At 46.1% G+C, this 18,178-nt stretch overlaps 3 protein-coding genes across 4 annotated transcripts; all 3 read left to right on the top strand.

Moving 5' to 3' along the window:
- The first annotated feature begins 146 nt into the window (after positions 1 to 146).
- Positions 147 to 5,887, top strand: LOC117852672 (protein STRUBBELIG-RECEPTOR FAMILY 8). The gene is made up of 16 exons (XM_034734870.2): positions 147 to 724; positions 810 to 942; positions 1,556 to 1,627; positions 1,718 to 1,783; positions 1,856 to 1,927; positions 2,020 to 2,091; positions 2,612 to 2,683; positions 2,767 to 2,832; positions 2,929 to 2,994; positions 3,080 to 3,399; positions 3,688 to 3,953; positions 4,159 to 4,430; positions 4,538 to 4,673; positions 4,796 to 4,935; positions 5,030 to 5,186; positions 5,393 to 5,887. The coding sequence occupies exons 1-16, from the start codon at positions 631 to 633 to the stop codon at positions 5,537 to 5,539; spliced, it is 2,151 nt and encodes a 716-aa protein (XP_034590761.1). The 5' UTR covers positions 147 to 630; the 3' UTR covers positions 5,540 to 5,887.
- A 1,156-nt stretch (positions 5,888 to 7,043) lies between these two features.
- On the top strand, positions 7,044 to 10,868 carry LOC117852673 (nudix hydrolase 2). Of its 2 annotated transcripts, none has more exons than XM_034734871.2 (9): positions 7,044 to 7,340; positions 8,030 to 8,241; positions 8,750 to 8,815; positions 9,097 to 9,234; positions 9,416 to 9,493; positions 9,589 to 9,639; positions 9,752 to 9,786; positions 10,135 to 10,243; positions 10,388 to 10,868. In XM_034734871.2, the coding sequence occupies exons 1-9, from the start codon at positions 7,112 to 7,114 to the stop codon at positions 10,595 to 10,597; spliced, it is 1,128 nt and encodes a 375-aa protein (XP_034590762.1). In that variant the 5' UTR covers positions 7,044 to 7,111; the 3' UTR covers positions 10,598 to 10,868. The 2 variants fall into 2 exon arrangements, with proteins under 2 accessions (XP_034590762.1, XP_034590763.1); XM_034734872.2 differs by lacking the exon at positions 7,044 to 7,340 and adding an exon at positions 7,403 to 7,550.
- A 3,502-nt stretch (positions 10,869 to 14,370) lies between these two features.
- Positions 14,371 to 17,241, top strand: LOC117853191 (nuclear intron maturase 4, mitochondrial). Its single transcript, XM_034735570.2, has 2 exons — positions 14,371 to 14,571; positions 14,680 to 17,241. The coding sequence occupies exons 1-2, from the start codon at positions 14,493 to 14,495 to the stop codon at positions 17,049 to 17,051; spliced, it is 2,451 nt and encodes an 816-aa protein (XP_034591461.1). The 5' UTR covers positions 14,371 to 14,492; the 3' UTR covers positions 17,052 to 17,241.
- Positions 17,242 to 18,178: the final 937 nt, after the last annotated feature.

Below are 18,178 nucleotides of genomic sequence, written 5' to 3' on the forward strand. Positions count from 1 at the left end.
AAAAAGAGTTGTCGGTTTGCCTTGGCTCCCCCCCGTGCCATGGAACAACTTTTCTGGGCTGGAAGCGGACCCAGCATGCTTGGCCAATGGTTCTCTGATGTGCCACCCGACGGACGAACGAATCCGGCACCCCGTCGTTCAGAGCGCCCACACCCACTCTTTCCCAGTAGTTTAGAGCTCGCGATCGTCCTCGATCCGGCAGCGCATGCACGAGCAGTGGATGCGAGACCCGGGTCGCACTCCACATTTGGTAGTGCCCATCACGCCGCCCCCCTCTTCATTCTCTAGTCTTCTGCCTTCTCCCCAGCATTTAGCCCCGAACCCACCGTGTACCCACACTGCGGCCAGCAGCGCGGAGAGGAATTAAGCTTTGCCGACACCACACTGCATCCCATTCCCACCGGGTACCTGGAGCAAGCATGGCATCGCAGCCCGCGCGCGCGTGAGCTGTCTGTCGCCGGTGGATAAAGCCGTGGTGGAGCGGGGAAGGGGGGAAGGCATTGGCCATGGTGATCGTCGCCATGGCCGTGTGATGCTCTAGCTAGAGGAGCACGCGGTGGCCGGAAGAGTTTTTTTTTTGTTTCCTGTAGAGAGACAAGGGGAGCAGAAGTAAGCGGGGAGAGGTCAGGAATGGCGGCACTGGCTGCCTCTTGGCCTTGGGCCGGCCTCTTCTTCCTCCTCGCGCTTCTGGCGGTGGCGGGAGCCGACACCGACGCCGGCGACGGTAATGCTCAGCGTTCTTGGTTTCCTGGAACGCGTCTGCTAAATCGCTACGGATCGTGTCTGATCGGTGCTCTGGTTCTTTGCAGTCGCGGCGTTGGGGAACCTCTACAGCTCCTGGAACAGCCCGGCGCAGCTCACCGGCTGGTCCGCCGCCGGCGGCGACCCCTGCGGCGCCGCGTGGGCGGGCGTCACCTGCTCGGGCACCGCCGTCACCTCAATGTAAAGATACTCTCACTCACATAATCTCACAGACTCACTGAGTCTAAAAACTGTATAGCAATGAAAACGACTAAATGTTCTGGCACATTCGGATTTGATGAAATCCGAGCTGTCGGTTTTTGGTCTTTTCTCTCCCCCAACTGCAATTCCCATCCGTGGAGGTTTTCAGATAGTGAGTGCCTTGCAATGGGCGCGGAAAGGCTCTGATGAATCTGAATCTTTTCTTTTCTTTTCTCATGCTTGCTGAAAAGTTCGTTACTGTTGCCTAGCATTTAGAAGTAGCACATCCACTGCTGCTGCTACTCTGCTTTTTTCCCAAAAAGAAGGGTTGCTGCTGCAGCTCAGCAGCTGTTATGGCCAAACTAATATTATAAGAGCAATCATCATACTGAATCGGTCCATGGGATAATATAGATATAGTGTACACTGCCTTTCCATGTCGCTATGAAGGCAGTCATGATTGTAGAATGTGTAACCCTGCTCTGGTAAAATAGTAAATGTTGTCCAGCATAACTTTGTAACTGAAATTCATAACCTTTTCACCACAATTGCATCTAAAAAGTTATGAGAAAAAAGCACACTGAATTGTTCTGTTTCTTTCGACGCTTTGCAGCAAGCTTTCTGGTATGGAGCTGAATGGTACTCTTGGTTACGAACTGTCCAGTCTACAGGCACTGAAAACAATGTATGATCTAACACTCAAGAGTTGCGATTACAACTCTTCAGCGTTTAGTGTCATTTTCATAATTTATGTCTTTCATTTCTTAACTTGCAGGGATTTAAGTAACAACTTCTTGCATGATTCAATTCCTTACCAGTTGCCATCAAACCTTACCTATCTGTAAACTCTCTCAACCTGTACTTGTTGATTCCTTCTTTTTGGTTCTAGCAATTTGACTCAAAGTGATTACAGGAATTTGGCGAAAAATAACCTTTCTGGTAATCTTCCGTACTCCATATCCACCATGGTTTCACTTGAGTACCTGTAAGTTGCTTCACGTTACAAAGATGTAACTCGTTCTATAATGATTTTTTTTAGCTGACACAATCTAACTGCAAGAGAACCACTGCATGCAGCAATCTCAGCCACAACTCATTATTTCAGGAAATTGGTGAACTGTTTGGAAGCCTCAATTCACTTTCAGAACTGTAAGGTCTACTAAGCCATTGAAATTATTAGTCATGGACACCCTATTTCAGTTATTCAGTGTTGGATGTCCTGTTCATTATCAAATAGGTATAGATTTTAGCGCAAATACAATATTCAAATATAGTTTTACCCACTGATTAAAATTGTAACATATTTGCAGAATCAAATAAATACTGATATCATTTTAATATGGCCAATCTGACAATCATAGAGGCATTCTTGGTCAAATTTAAAGTAGTTTTAATGCATCGATTCTGTAGGGTGACACTTTCGAGGGTTCTAGCAATTGATATCCTTTCGCAAATAATTGAAATGCAATTTCGTATTTTGACTGGAGTGAGTGAGGAGTATCTACAATATACAGAGCTTTAAGATAATATCTGACTCTTTAGCTTTTTAAGAAATGCATTCAGAATCATTTAAATTGTCCAAATGTGGATGATGAGCATTTTGTTACTGTTAATATGCTCTTTCCCACAGTTTCATGAATTTATCTTATGATATTTAATATCCTTTCAGAGACATATCTTTCAACAACCTGACGGGGAGTCTTCCAATTTCAATGGGCTCTCTGTCAAAAGTTTCTAGCCTGTAAGTATTCAGATCTTCCATCATTTGTATTTCAGTTTCATGGTTCTGAACTTCTGATAGTTATGTTCTAACCTGCTATGTAGTTACATGCAAAATAATCAACTATCAGGCACAGTTGATGTCCTCAGCAACCTAAGCCTTGCGACACTGTAAGTGACTTCCCACATATCAATATGACTGCTAATTTTCCCTTCACAGTATTTTCTCTGATAAATTATAATGTATTGTGATATACCTTCAAACAGAAATATTGCAAACAACAATTTCAGCGGCACGATACCACAAGAATTGAGCTCGATTCCAAATTTGATGTATGCACCAATATGCTTTACTTCCCTTTCTTTATGGAAATCATTTGTAAATTGCATGCTGATGTTTAGTGCAACTGTACCATAGAGTTGGAGGAAACTCATTTGCCAATATGCCTGCCTCCCCACCGCCAACTCTCACGCCACCTCCAAAGAATACACGTGATCAGCCAAACCATCCTCAAGGACCTATAAGTGCTCCAATTGTCCCTGAGACTCCTATTGATCAGGACGACAAGAAGCTGCAAACAGGTCCTCTTGTAGGGATAGCTGTTGGCTCAATAGCTGTTGGCTCATGCGTACTTTTCGCGTTGGTATTCTGCCTTCACAAGACCCGGAAAAGAAATGATGATGCGAGCAGTGAACCAAAAGATATTTTAGGTTCCCTTGCAGTAAACATAGAGAGAGGTATGCTCCTATTTCTTTGTGCATTGTAGCGTTCTGTTATCATATTAGCATTCTTGTCATTTAGTTGTTCATAATTCATCGATAAAAATCATGAGATTGCTCTCTTATTGCTGGTTAATGAATAGGAAATGATAAAAAATCTACTTCTAGAAAATGTGAATCTGGCTGTCATCAGGATTTTTACTAAAACGTAAAAATGTCCAGATGAGGAAGGCCCGACTTAAATTACTAAATTATCGCTACTCTGTAATTCATATCTTCACACTCCTTAGTGTTTCTCTGTTGCAGCATCTAATAGGGAAACCCCGATCCCGAATAACATCCATGAAAATGCTGTTGTAGCAACTTCAGATCTCCAACCTAGTGGAAAAATGACTCCAGAGAGAGTTTATGGTACAAATGGTTCTACTGCAAAGAATGCAAAGGTCCCTGTGACGGCAACTTCATATACAGTTGCTGCTCTCCAAGTTGCTACGAACAGCTTTTGTCAAGACTCTCTCCTAGGCGAGGGTTCGCTTGGTCGTGTTTACAAGGCTGATTTTCCCAATGGGAAGGTAATAGCATATTCGAATATTTGACTTAACTGAAAATTGTAAGCTGTCATTTGTTTTTTGGCATCATTGGTTACATATGGCCCAATACAAATCTGTTCACAGAGCATTGCTGACATAGCCATGCAATCCCCCTTTTTTATGCTATTTTTTTTATTTCTTTTGTTTCATCGTTACCCTGAAACTGAATTGTGTTTTGTGATAACAGGTACTTGCTGTCAAGAAGATAGACAGCGCCTCACTGTCTCTGTACGAAGAAGAAAATTTCCTTGAGGTTATCTCGAACATTTCCCGGCTGAGACATCCAAACATTGTGCCTCTTACAGGCTACTGTACTGAACATGGGCAAAGGCTTCTCGTGTACGAGTACATTGGAAACGGAACGCTGCACGATATACTGCACTTCTCTGATGGAATGAGCAAGAAACTCACATGGAACACCCGTGTGAGGATAGCACTGGGCACCGCCCGCGCTCTAGAGTATGTTTGTTCTTAGCAATCTAACATTTTCATTCCATGAGAACCCCATGTTGTTCTGGTAATCTGTTACATATCATACCACCATGTACTGACATCAAATTCTCTAGGTACCTGCATGAGGTGTGCATGCCCCCTGTCGTCCATAGGAGCTTCAAGTCGTCCAACATCCTGCTTGATGAGGAGTACAGTCCACATCTCTCTGACTGTGGCCTTGCTGCTCTGTCACCAAATCCTGAGAGAGAGGTAACAAGCGACGTAGCGGCAAAGTCCGTCAACGCTAATTACTTCCTAAACGTGATCTTTAACTTTTACTAGCTGCTAGTATACTTGGTCTAAAGAAAGCTCTGCAATGCTAAACACGCCAGGTTTCAGCTGAGGTGGTTGGGTCTTTCGGATACAGCGCCCCCGAGTTCGCCATGTCAGGAACATACACCACCAAGAGCGACGTGTACAGTTTCGGAGTGGTGATGTTGGAGCTGCTGACAGGCCGTAAGCCTCTGGATAGGTAATGTGCTCGCCATTTCTGACCTGGTAAATTTGAAATCAAGATGACAATTCAACTTGTTCTTGTTTTGATTTGGGGTAACTGTGTTTTGCAGCTCCAGGGAGAGGTCAGAGCAGTCCCTAGTGAGATGGGCGACCCCGCAGCTCCACGACATCGACCTGCTTGCCAAGATGGTGGATCCTGCCATGGACGGGCTGTACCCTGCAAAATCCCTCTCCCGCTTCGCCGACATCATCGCGATCTGCGTCCAGGTACATTCTTTACTTGTTTTTCTCTGCATATCTCGCCGTTATCTGCATTGGTTAGGTATGAACAAGAACAACCAAAGTTAGCATTTAGCAACCACCCCGTCCAGTCATCCAGCAAGTCAGTCATAAAATAGGCTAAAACGCCTGCCAATACGAGCCAAATCACTCCCTTTGGAGGTAGACTAAGATCACCAATGCCATGTCTGCAGTCGGAGCCGGAGTTCCGGCCGCCGATGTCCGAGGTGGTGCAGCAGCTGGTGCGGCTGATGCAGAGGGCTAGCATCATCCGGCGGCAGTCCGATGATCTGGGGTACTCGTACAGGGTGCCCGAAGGCGGCACGGGCGACGCCATCTGAGGGACAGAGATCAAAAGCTCTTTTTTCAGATGGTGTACCGTGCTCGGAAGAAAGAAAGGCAAATTGTTGCCGAGGCAGAGCCCCATCCATCAGCATTCAGCAAGAAGCCAAGAACAGGGTCGATCTGGCCACGTTTGGCCTTTGGGTGCTGGATTATTCATCAAATTTTTATTTTTCTCGTGTCCTCTACAGACTACAGTTGTGCTGTGTTATTGAGATGTACAGTACAGGAAGAGTCTGTCTGTCTATTGGGAGTGGGACATGTATCTATAGTGTGCGTTCGGGCAATTGGTAGATAAGATATACTAGTGTGTGTAGAAAGGAAAAGAAGTGGAATTTGCTGTGGTAGACGACTGTTGGTGCTTGGACCTCTTTAACTGGCTGATGCTGTCACCTCTCCGGTGCAGACGGCGACCTGAGACGCGCTGCGTGGTTGCATTGCTTGCCGGCGAGGCAAGCTTCTCTCATTCGCGGCGGTGCGGCGATTCCGGCTGCGCTGTTGCCTGGAGCACTTGGGTCCAGTGGACGACGCCGACTCGATGTCAAACGCGAGATAAGATAGGATCCGCTCGATGCCGATGGTATTGGGATATTGGTTGGGGTCGTTGTCATCATCACCTCATCATCTTCATCATCATTCATTTATTCGTCTCCGCTGCCCACATAAGTACGGCAGAGAGGAGAAAGATACGAGTACCTTTACTGACAACTATATGGACCACCCTCGTAATGTTGAGCCAGGCCGTATAGGTTCATGAAGACCACTTTTTCTCTCTATCGTGGCTTACCCGAGAGATGGACACGAAGAGGTGGAGGGGCATTTTCCGTTTATTGTTGGAATAATGGAACGTGATGGGTTGGTAGGGGAGGATTGGAGTGGCGCGTAACGACGGATCAAAAGTCAGATGGTCACGTCCGGACCGGACAGGCGAGAGTGAGAGGTTCGACGTCCCGTCAGCCAAGCTTGCACACACACGAAAAAGCCTACTATGCTCGGAAGAGCGTAGGGTAGCCATTCCTTTTTCCTTTCCCACCGCTGGGTACACCTACACGCGTAGGGTGGCGCCGCCGCCGCGGCGTGCGGACGGGCGAATGAACGGCGGCCACGCAAGCGAAGCACGGCCACCGAGCCGCCGTCGCTTTCCCGTCCCACCCGGTCCCGGCCAGCAGCGTCGCCGGCGCGGCGCCACCCGCCCACCCCCGACTCACCGCCGCACCTGCCCAAACCGTTCCCACGCAGGCAGCCGCGCCGCGCCCCACGCGCCTGGCTCTCGGACGCTCCACCCGGGCCACACAGACACGAGTGACCACGCCGGGCCGTACACCAGCAGGCGTCGACTGGCTGGCTCGTAGCAAACCAACCAGCCAACCCAGCCGGCAGCCGCGCAAGTTGACGAGCCCCCACCCCCACTCTCCTCCTGGCCTCCACCGCGCCGCGCCACTGTGCCCGCGGCCGGCAGGGCGGCAGGTATCTTCCCTTCCCTCCCTCGGGGTCGGGGCAGCTGCTGCCACCTGCTCCACGCCACCACCTCCTCGCGCAGGATAAAGCGGGCCGGGGATGCGCTGAGCCGGATGGCCGCCCACTCGCTCTCGCTCTCGCTCTCCCTCCCCATCACGCGCTCGCGTGCGCCCCTCGCGCTCCGCCGCCTCCTCCTCCTCCTCCTCAACCCGTGCCGCCTCGCCGCCGCCCCGCCACAGACCAACCGAGGCCTCTCCTCCGCCGCCGCCTCATCCCGGGCGCGGGCCCTCGGCCTCGCCGGCTGCCCGCCTCGCCCCCGCGCCGCGCTCCTTGGCACCGGAGGTGCGTTCCTTTCCTTCTCGACCCGTCCACCCTGGCACGGCACCCACCTACCCAGCACCGCCGCGGCCCATGCGGCCATGCCCCGGCCGCCTGGTTGCCGTGGTGTTCAGTACCCGTACTCCGTAGGGAACGAAGGGGAGCCTGATAGCCTCGGCGCTGGATCGGTCAGCGTTTTCGACGCTTCGAATCCGAACGATCGCTTCGACGCATGTTAGTTTTGACTTTTGGATCATCGACGCATGTTAGTTTTGGTGCCTTAGTTTCTTCTTGTTTACCTGATGTGATTTGATACCACGACGCGAAATTTCCTCAGCTCGCACGGAGATTGACAAAATGGGATGGGTGTACGGTACGGGTCCGTAGGCGTGGACCGCGCCACTCCCATATTCTGGGGTACGGGAATTTTTACATTTCTAGGAGAAGGGAACGAGAACGGGTGGATGGGTGAGAAAAGGTGACCATGATGGACAGTGAAAGAGAGGGCATGATGACAATTTAGTCGCCTTCGCCTTTCATTTCATCTTGTCAATTCGCTTGGGCATGGTACGGGGCGGGCTAAGGAGCCAAAATCACCAAGACTGTTCACACCGTCCATCTCGCCCATCTGTGCTTGTGCTAAAATCGCCCAGCTTTGTTTGTCAATGCTAAAATGCTGCAGTTCATGATTTTATTTCATCAACCTTTCGCAGGTGCAGGGAGAAGACGGAGAGGTGAGCTAGTCCGCAGAGCTATGTCAGGTTCGACGAACTCAACTGTAGCGGCGGAGTTGACGGTGCCTGTCGAGCAGCTGCCTTTTGTGAATGACAAGCATGGGGGTGTTATTATTGAGATGGTGGTGCCAATGGATCCTGGAGTGTTTTCAGCTTCACTGAAAGCAGCATTGGCGAAATGGAGGGAGCAGGTGACCCCCTCAACCTCTGTGTTCACCATGTGTTCTTTCATGCTGTGATGGCTTGTTAAAAATCCATCAGCCTCCATGTTGACAACGTATGTGTCAAATAAATATCGTAACATTTAAAATTTTGAACTGTTGATGCTCTATTGCAAAGATCCATGGTGGCAACTGTGTATAGTAGGATCAGGAAGTTAAAAAAAATTTTGGTGCCGTGCATAACGATTATGCTAAAGGTTAAGTACAGTGTATATTTTCTATGAGGCTGAGGAGCCACAAACCATATCTAAGGCATCTGACATAGACATGCTGACATTACTGGACTTGCAGATTATCAACACCAGCCAATTTTTTTTTAAAAAAAATAGTTTTAGTTATTCATGGGTACCTTAAGGGGGAGAGATGCAGCTACAATGCATATCCTGCACTTGCTTGTCATTGAAATAGAATTTCTTGTAAGGGCTTTACATTTATTATCCCCATGGTTGTAATTTATTTTGTACTTCTTTTATTATAGGGAATAAGAGGTGTATGGATCAAACTGCCCATCACCCTTTCCAACCTTATTACACCAGCTGTGGAGGTAATTAAACTCACATTTTCAATATTTATAGTTGTATCACTTGATGTAACTTGTACATTCAAAAGTGAAGTATTTTAATACAATATTTGAGTCACCTTAATTCAATTGTTTTTTATAGTAGCTGGTAACCGTCACAGTTTGATAACTCTTTTTTCCCATGACCTTTTATCTTTTGAAGAGAAATAGTTTGAGGGGATCATACTGTGTACTATACTGAAACAGTATGGAAGGATTCATTTTGATTTTATCTCTGAAATGCTTTTACTTCATTGTGTATGTAGGAAGGTTTCTGGTACCATCATGCAGAGGAAACATACTTGATGCTTGCATACTGGCTTCCTAATACAACACATACGCTACCAGTAAATGCAACCCACCGTGTGGGTGTTGGAGCCTTTATAATGAATGACAAAAGAGAGGTACAAAATGAATGTGATAACTTTAAGGATTTAGCTTCTTGTTGTTCTGTTACCTCCTTTACGGATCCTAAAAAACATTGTTAATCAATTACCTATCAGTTACGACAACAGGATATTCTATTAAGCATCATCCTTAGACAGTTTTCTATCTTCCTTATCCCTGAAATTCTTACTTTTGCAGGTCTTGGTTGTACAAGAAAAGAGCGGTGTACTTCGAGGCCTTGGTGTATGGAAATTTCCAACTGGCGTAGTTGAACCGGTAAAAATTCTGATCTGAACATGCAGAGATATTATTCATAGTACATTCATTACCAAGTTGTCCTATTATAATTCACAAGATATTGGTATATACAGGGGGAAGATATAAATGTCGGTGCTGTAAGAGAAGTAAAAGAAGAGACAGGGGTATGTATTAGTGTAAACTAAAGTTCAAGTTGTTTTTAGTAGACTTTGTCTTGTAAAATGCTGCCATGGTTGCTCATACTCATTTATTTTTCCTCTCTGGATCACATCTCAGATTGATGCAGAATTTGTTGAAGTGCTAGCTTTCAGGTAACGACTGTACTCCTGATCCCAGTTCTTTCCTATATTTATCTAGTACAGACTTACCAGGTATCTTGTCACACTTAGCTTTATTGTCCCATACTCCCATTTATCCAATATATATACCAACACGAAGAAAGAGAAGTATTGTTCAACATACTTATGTGCAGATATTTTTAGTTCCTAGCTGCTGCTGCTGCTGTGATCCTAGAGAACCAAAAAAGAAAAAATAGCTTGCATTTCCATTTGATATGAAATTTACCTGAGTCTATTTTCCTTTCTTTTCATTCTGTTGATGCAATCTGGCGCGATGGCTAAGTGTTTAGTTGAAATAAAGCATCTCTCTATCATTTGCAGGCAGAGCCACAAATCCTTTTTTGAAAAATCGGACCTATTTTTTGTATGCCTGCTACGACCACTTTCATATGACATTACTAAGCAAGACTCGGAAATAGAGGCATGCCAGGTACTTGGAACCAAAATTCCAACATTGAATTGTTAATGGTTATCTCAACAAAAAACAAAACCCCCACCTCTTAAAGGGTTTATTTCAGTTCTTCTAGCAGCATTTGACCAAATGCTTTGTCCACACTCTACTTCTCAATTGCAGTGGATGCCAGTGGAGGAATTTGCAGCACAACCATTCGTCCAGAAACACGAACTCGTGAAGTACATCCTCGAAGTCAGTTTGGCTAAAGTTGACAAGGAATATGCAGGGTTTTCGCCAATCTCCATAAAATCAGCATTCACAGACAAACTGTCCTTGTTTTACTTGAACCGGAGGGACCTTGACAGGGCCTCAGGATCAAGCAAACAGTAATGCACACTTTGGTCTGTGAAAAAAGGGTCTGAATCATTCATACAGTACCTGATTGTTTTGTTCACCAATTGGTAGCTTGGGGCCTTGGGCATTTGATTTTGACCGAACGTTGTCTGCCGGACGTGTCTATGATTCAAAGGAGGTATAGCAACGCAAACGTATAGCTGAAACTGTTGCACTTATGAATTTGTATTTGTAGGTTTACAGACAATAAAATGTTGGTTGGGCTTGACAGGAGACTTTTGTTGAAATTAGAAAATTTTATACAGAATTACTAACGTGTCACTTTTCTTGACTCCTGATTCATACATATGGTATATGTGTCAGTGTCATGACTCATGAATCGATCCACAGATGATTGATGTGTCACAGGTTTAGAAAAGGAAAGGAGAAAAAACAGAATGAGTGAAGAGATTGATTATTGGACCGTTGTTTCCTGGCCTACTAGCCCACCTCCAAAAATGACTCCACCAGCAGCCATCAGGGCCCTCGGCTGCAGGCGCGCCGACCACCTCGCGCACACGGCCCCATGTGCCGCCGGCCCCCGCGCTAGCCCCACTGCCGCCTCCTCGCTGGCTCGCTGGCCAGGCTGCTGCCACCGCGCGCGCCCCATGCGCCGCCGCCGAAGAAGGGAAAAAAACAATTAGAAATGTTGATTATTGTCTGAGAAAATGTGTAACCTATTTTGTCAAGATGTTGAACTGGACAATAGAAATGTTGAATGCAATATTTTCTTGCAAAATGTTGATCTATTTTTAGAAAATATTGAATTTGGTATTTTTGATGTTGATCTAGTTTCTAAATAATGTTGAACCTACTTTGTCGAAATGTTGAGTTCATCTTCTAAATATGTGTAATGGGCTTTAAAATTATGTTGTTTAACTAGTCCATAAGTTGTGTAGGAGCTCACCCCCAGCCTGGAAGCTATTCATCTTCTCCGCGAGATTGCAACGAGTCATCGCTGAGCACCGATGCTGTAGTGAGCTGAGCCGGAGGCTGGAGCTAGGAGGGAGGGGGCTCCTCTACCCCGGTTGGTGGGGGTAGTGCCCCACCCTGCCATATGTGGATCTTTCGTCTATGTAAATATTGCGGTATTATACGAGATTAATAACTGTCGTTTGAGAGCTATCCACATAGACTTAAAAGCCGAGTAACATATTGCTAGAGGCAGATTCTAAAATAATCAGACTTTTGGACTTGCGAGTGCTACCGAGGGTCACTCAAATTATGTACTCGAAAATACATGTACTTGTCGAGTGTTACCGAGTGTTATATGGCAAGTGTCTACAAATTGCACCTTTATGTACTCAAGTTAATTCGAGAGATAGAGCATCAATGTCCAATGTGATAATTTGGCTCCAAGAAACATCTGCAGCTACGATGCCAGCTCCTTCGGAACCAAGGACAGAGGCAACCAAAGGCCAGCAGGAACCAGTGAGACAACCCGGGCCTACCGGGGGCTATAACACCCCCCCCCCAAACAAAAAAATTTTTCAAGGTTTACCAATATTGATATGATACCTCATTAGTAGTTCGTACTTAACTGCTAAGAGGTATGAGTGGTGTTACTAAATTTCAGATTTTATTTCCAAGTAGAAAACCGTATTGAGGGACAAGGGTACCCACGGGTCCCCACCGACTAGGATACTGGTCGGTTCTGACAGGTGGGCCCGTCCAACCATGCCGTAAGGTCAAGGCATGAAGATACGTAGAGCATAAGTTCGGAAGCCGGGCAAACAAATTCTACTCGGATATCACGTGATACTTGTTGTAAACCGATTCAGATTGCTTTCCATGTAACAACCAACTAGGATTAGATCTTATCCGATTATAACCCTAGGTCGTCAGCCTATATAAGGCGGCTAGGGACTCCCCCTGAGGGTACCGCATGTTAACTCTTCGCACCTGTAATCAGCAATACAATCCACAAGAATACAGGACGTAGGTTATTACTCTCCGGAGGTCCGAACTTCTAAACCTTATGTCCTGTGTTACCATTCGAGTTCTTGATCTTACGATCTCCCCTGGCTACAAATCTACCACTTGGGTAACCCCTGGTGGATTGTCAGTCACTAAATCCGGCACGTATGCTGTGTGTCTTCTAAATTTTTGTTTGCTAAGTATGCTAGTATTCCATCTTTACATGACTATGTGATTTCAATCTTAAAGAGGTGTTGGGTGGAACTAAAATGAACATCAAGCATTTTATTTTGTACTAGCAATGCCCGTGCGTTGCTACGGTGAAATCTACTATATTTTAAAAGCTTATAAAGTTTTCAATTTTTATTATACTCTAGAAAATCAGTAGAATTTTAACTTAACATATTTCCTTCTGCTCAAATACTCATTACATTTCTACCTTTTTATTTAAGAAAGAGACTTGCTAGTGACAAAAATAGTTATAATCATATTATACCATATAACACGACCACATCTCTAATTGTACCATCTGGTTGGAATGGGCGAGGACTATGTTCACACATGGTACAGTTTATAAACAAGCACCGCTACTGCCTTAACATGGTGGGTGCACATAGTAGGCGTGGATCCGTTTATTCGTACAAGTAGCAAGTAGCGCACGACCAGTCTAGTGAAGTCTGCTGAGACAAGCCTGATTTTGAGCCGTCTAACTCCTTCGACCCATAACAGTGCACAACTTTTAGCCATTGGATGGAATTAACGGCTGAGATGATCCGCTCATCAAATAAATATCCCGTCCGATCGAAACCCTACACCCGCCGTCTCCTTCCATCCGTCCGCCGCGCCCTGCACCTCCTCCTGCGCGCCGCAGCACCCTCTCCCGTACCTCATCTCCCTCTCAGGATGTTTGGATACCTCAGACTAAACTTTAGTCCCTGTCATATCAGATGTTTGCACACTAATTAGAAGTATTAAATATAGTATGATGATAAAACTAACTGCATAAATGATGGCTAATTCACGAGACGAATCTATTAAGCCTAATTAGTCCATAATTAGCTCATGTGATGCTACAGTAAACATGTGCTAATTATAAATTAATTAGGCTTAATAGATTCGTCTCGCGAATTAGCCCTCGTTCATGCAATTAGTTTTATAATTAGTTCACGTTTAGTCCTTCCAATTAGTATCAAACATCCGATGTGACCCGAACTAAAAATTAGCCCCTCACTCTCCTGCTCCCGCTCCACACCCTCCTCCCCGCCCACCTCCGCTCCGAGATCCACATCCTCACGGCCGTGCATCTCCACTCCTCGGCCTCCATCCTCTACGCCCGCTCCCCGCCTCGTCCCCTTCCGTATCCCTCCCTCCCTCCCTCGGCTCCTCCTCCCTCTCCCCCAGCCGAGGCAAGCGGCGGGCGCAGGCCGGGCGGCACGGCCGAGGCAGCTCGGGCGTGGCCCAGGCCGAGGCCGAGCGACGCGGCCGTGGCGGGTGGCGTAGGCGGCCGGGGCCGAGGCAGCGCGGCCGGGGCTTGTTCGGGGCGGCATGGAAGCCCTGTGACAAGTGGCTTGTCGGGACGGACGAAATTATTTTAGCAAAAGCGTTAATCCCTTTAATATTAGGTAAATATTAATATTAGGTAAATATCAGGTAAAGATAAAGATTTATTACTTTTTTAATTGTACTTTATGCCTCAGTGAACGATCTTACTTGGAAACGACAAGTTATTCTATGGCTATATATGATTAATTTACTATGCGATTGAACTACTGATTTGAACCGGGCCGTATCCTCCCTCTCTCTCTCCTCTCTTCCGCACCAGGGCCCACCAGTTTATAAAGGGCGAAAGGCCGCGACCAGGCCCGCGCGGAGCTGCCTACAATTCATTCTGCTGCCGAGGCATACAACGCTTCATCTCCGCAGCGCACATCAGCCGTTCGACGGAATGCCCCACTAGACCAGGACGCCCGACGCCATGTCCTTCCTGGCGTTCGGTCGCGGCCGCCTCCTCCGTGAGCTCTCCAATCGGCGCCCGCCGCCGCCTCAACGGCGAGGTGCTCCTCACTTCTCCCTCACCCGAACCGCCCAACGCCAACCCCGGCGACCGAGCCGAAACGGCTGCCGACTGCTAATGTCTTTGTCGTTTTGTTTGCTGGAACCAGGAGTTCACGCCGCGTTCGTCCGGCGGTTCAGCGCGCATCACTTCCCGCTCGATGGAGTTGAGGACGCCGCGGAGCAAGCCGTCCAACCGCCACTGCCGTCGTCGCCGCCGGTTTCTCTGGCGAAGAGTCTGGCCTCTCTCGCCGAGGAGTCGGCCGAGGCCGTCCAGAGACAGAGGAAACCCCTCATGCGGATGGAGCGGAGGCGGCTGGCGGAGCTCCGCATCAAGAAGAGGGTCAAGGCGCAGTACCTGAACGGCAGGTTCTACGACCTCATGCGTAAGGTCGTGGCGACCGTCGAGACGCTGGAGGACGCGTACGACATTATCCGTCTCAATTCGAACGTTGATCTAGCGTCTGCGAAGGATGATGCCTGCTTCGTTACGCTGGCAGAGCAGCTGAGGAGTGGGGAGTTTGATGTCAGAGCAAATGCTTTCTCAGTGGTGGCGAAGAGACGGGGAGAAGGGTGCCTTGTTCTTCCTAGGCTGAACTTGAAAGTTGTTCAGGAAGCGATAAGGGTGGTGTTGGAGGTTGTATACAGGCCTCAATTCTCAAAGATATCACATGGTTGCCGCAGTGGGCGAGGGTATCACTCAGCCCTCAGGTTCATATCAGATGAAATTGGGATTCCAGATTGGTGCTTTACTGTCCCATTGCACAAAGAGGTTGATAGCAATGTAAACTCTAAGCTTATTTCTCTGATACAGGAGAAGATTGAGGACACCCAGTTAATTGCATTCATGCAAAATATGTTTGATGCCAAGGTGATCAATTTGGTATTTGGTGGGTACCCAAAGGGCCATGGGCTGCCCCAAGAAGGCGTACTTGCACCAATCCTGATGAACATATATCTTGACAGTTTTGACCATGAGGTGTTCAGGATTTGCTTGAAACATGAAGGCCTTGGTTCAGAGGCAACAAACGTTTCAGAAGACCATGGGTCAAATTTGCGTCGCTGGTTTCGGAGCCAACTGAAGGGGAGAGATGAAAATAGTGAAGAACAAACAGATTGTCAGACAAAGATAAAGCTATATGCTTGTAGATATATGGATGAGATTTTTGTTGCAGTTTCTGGATCCAGAGATGTTGCAGAAGATTTGAAATCTGAAATTGTTGCTTACTTAAGCAAATCACTTTACTTGGAAGTTGATAATAGGTTGCGTCTGATGCCAGTCAAAAGGAATTTGCGGGGATTACAGTTTTGCGGTGTTGTGGTCAGAGCCGAAACAAAGGAAAACGCCAAACTGAAAGCTGTGCATAAACTGAAGGAGAAGATTGGTTTGTTTGCTTCTCAGAAGCAAGAGATTTGGGACGCTATGAATCTTAGAGTAGGAAAGAAGTGGTTGGCATATGGTTTGAGAAGAATAAAAGAGAGTGAGATCAAGCCACTTGGCCTTAGCACCCCATTACTCGATCACATTGCACAATATAGGAAAGACGGCATGAAGACAGATCACTGGTTCAAAACTTTATTAAAGGTATGGATGCAGGATGTCAATGCCAAGAAAGAGCTAAATGAGGATGTTCTCCTATCTAAATACATTGCTGAACCAGCACTTGCACAAGACCTTAGGTATGCATTCTACAACTTTCAGAAGCAAGCTAAAGATTACATCTCATCAGAAACTGCTGCTACTGAGGCATTGTTGTCCAGTTTAAAGAGCGAGGAATCAATTAGTACCTGCACTGATGGTGGTATCATTAAAATTCATGCTCCTCTTAGCTATATTCAGAAGTGCCTTCATCGCTATGGTCTAATTAATCTCAAAGGTTTCCCTAGGCATGTTTCAGCCCTTGTCTTGCAAGATGATGAGTTAATAGTAAGTTGGTTTGCAGGAATAATTCATCGTTGGATAAGATGGTTTTCTGAGGTTGACAATTATAAAGAACTTCAGCTTATGTTTGTTGAATGTGTCAGAAAATCCTGCATCAGGACATTATCTGCAAAGTATCGGATGTATGAAAAATTGACCGAAAAGCGGTTTGAACTTGATGATCATGGCATTCCAAGGGTTGAGGATTTTGAGGCAATAATTAAACCTTTAGAATCTAGTTATTCTTTGGCTTCCACTGATGAAGCTTTGATGTATGGCATTTCTAGTAGTGGTTTATTTGTGCTAACACTGTCAAGGGTTAGAGTCCCTACTCGACAATTCAACTGCTTTGTCATGGGCTGCCAATCTGCATCACCAAGTATGTATGTGCTTCATGTGAAGGAGAAACAACATTTTCCTGGATGGAGGACAGGTTTCTCGTCATCAATTCATGGGAGTTTGGATGGTAAACGAATTGGATTGTGCACCCAGCATGTTAAAGATCTATATCTGGGACACATCTCCCTTCAATCAGTTGATTTTGGTTCCCTGCTCAGATGACTTGAAGATGATACCTGTGGTTTTCTAATAGTCAGGGGCTTTCTACTGACTCACAGAGCAGTAGGTTCAGTGCTTGTAAACCAATACATGGTTGTTGCTAATCGTAGTATCATTTGGTGAGAGATAACTTACCTGGTATGCTTGTGGACTACTTCAAATTGAAAATGAGCCTACAATTTGAAGCGGCTCCTTTTCGGTGAGTGGTTCAGACTTACAGAATTCAGTTTTAGTTGGTAATTCTTCAACTTTATAAAATGCGCGTAGCACTAGGCGAACCGTGGGGTGGCGCCTAAGCACTGCATAGCTAGGCTAGATGGTGATTAGGTGGTAGGCATTGCTAGATAAGCTAGATGGCTGCTAAACTTTACTCTAATCATAGCATTTCTAAAATTTGTGCAAATTTGTTGCACTTATTTTAGACAAAATAATTTGTTAGTTTTAAATCTCTTTTCTCTCAAAGAAAATAGAAACGGCTCTAGTGCATTCATGTGTGGCGGAACGTAAAATTGCTTTGAGCGCTTCTGGTGCTTTCTGGTTGTTGTGATGGGCACTTTGTATGTCAAACTTTTACCATCTCTTATCATACCACCAGGAAACCAATCAATTTATGGACAATTACTTTTGAGAAAGTTCTGCTGCTCTCCGGTATATACATATGTGACTGCTAAAACTCAAGTTTGTTTGACAGACTTGCATTGGATTCCCTGCTGGATTGGCTCACTGATTGTAACTTGTATTCAGAGTTGTTTTGCGATAAGCTCCTAACTGAATCAGGCAGCAAACTGTGTAATGATGGACAATAGAACTGATGTAAAACGTGGATTGGTTTGATCTGATCCAATGAGAACCTGATTTGGAGAAGTGCACAATGCACTCAGGTTCACAAGATGCGGTTGCAAACACATGTTGCATACTTGCATTTCCGGTCGGCAATATACTTGGCAAAGGTAGCTTTCTTCTGAATCATTGTTTTCTTCATGCATGCTTCTTTATTTAGCCTGTCCTCTAAATCATGAGTTAGTTACTTCTTATACTATATATGTCACGTGTGATCTCTTCATAAGATGGTTACTTCGTGGGCGTGACTATGCCATTTTATCTCTGAATGTTGTCTTTCAAGAGGGCAC

The sequence above is a fragment of the Setaria viridis genome, chromosome 4, assembly GCF_005286985.2.
Source record: "Setaria viridis chromosome 4, Setaria_viridis_v4.0, whole genome shotgun sequence".
In the NCBI taxonomy this organism is placed as follows: domain Eukaryota; kingdom Viridiplantae; phylum Streptophyta; class Magnoliopsida; order Poales; family Poaceae; genus Setaria; species Setaria viridis.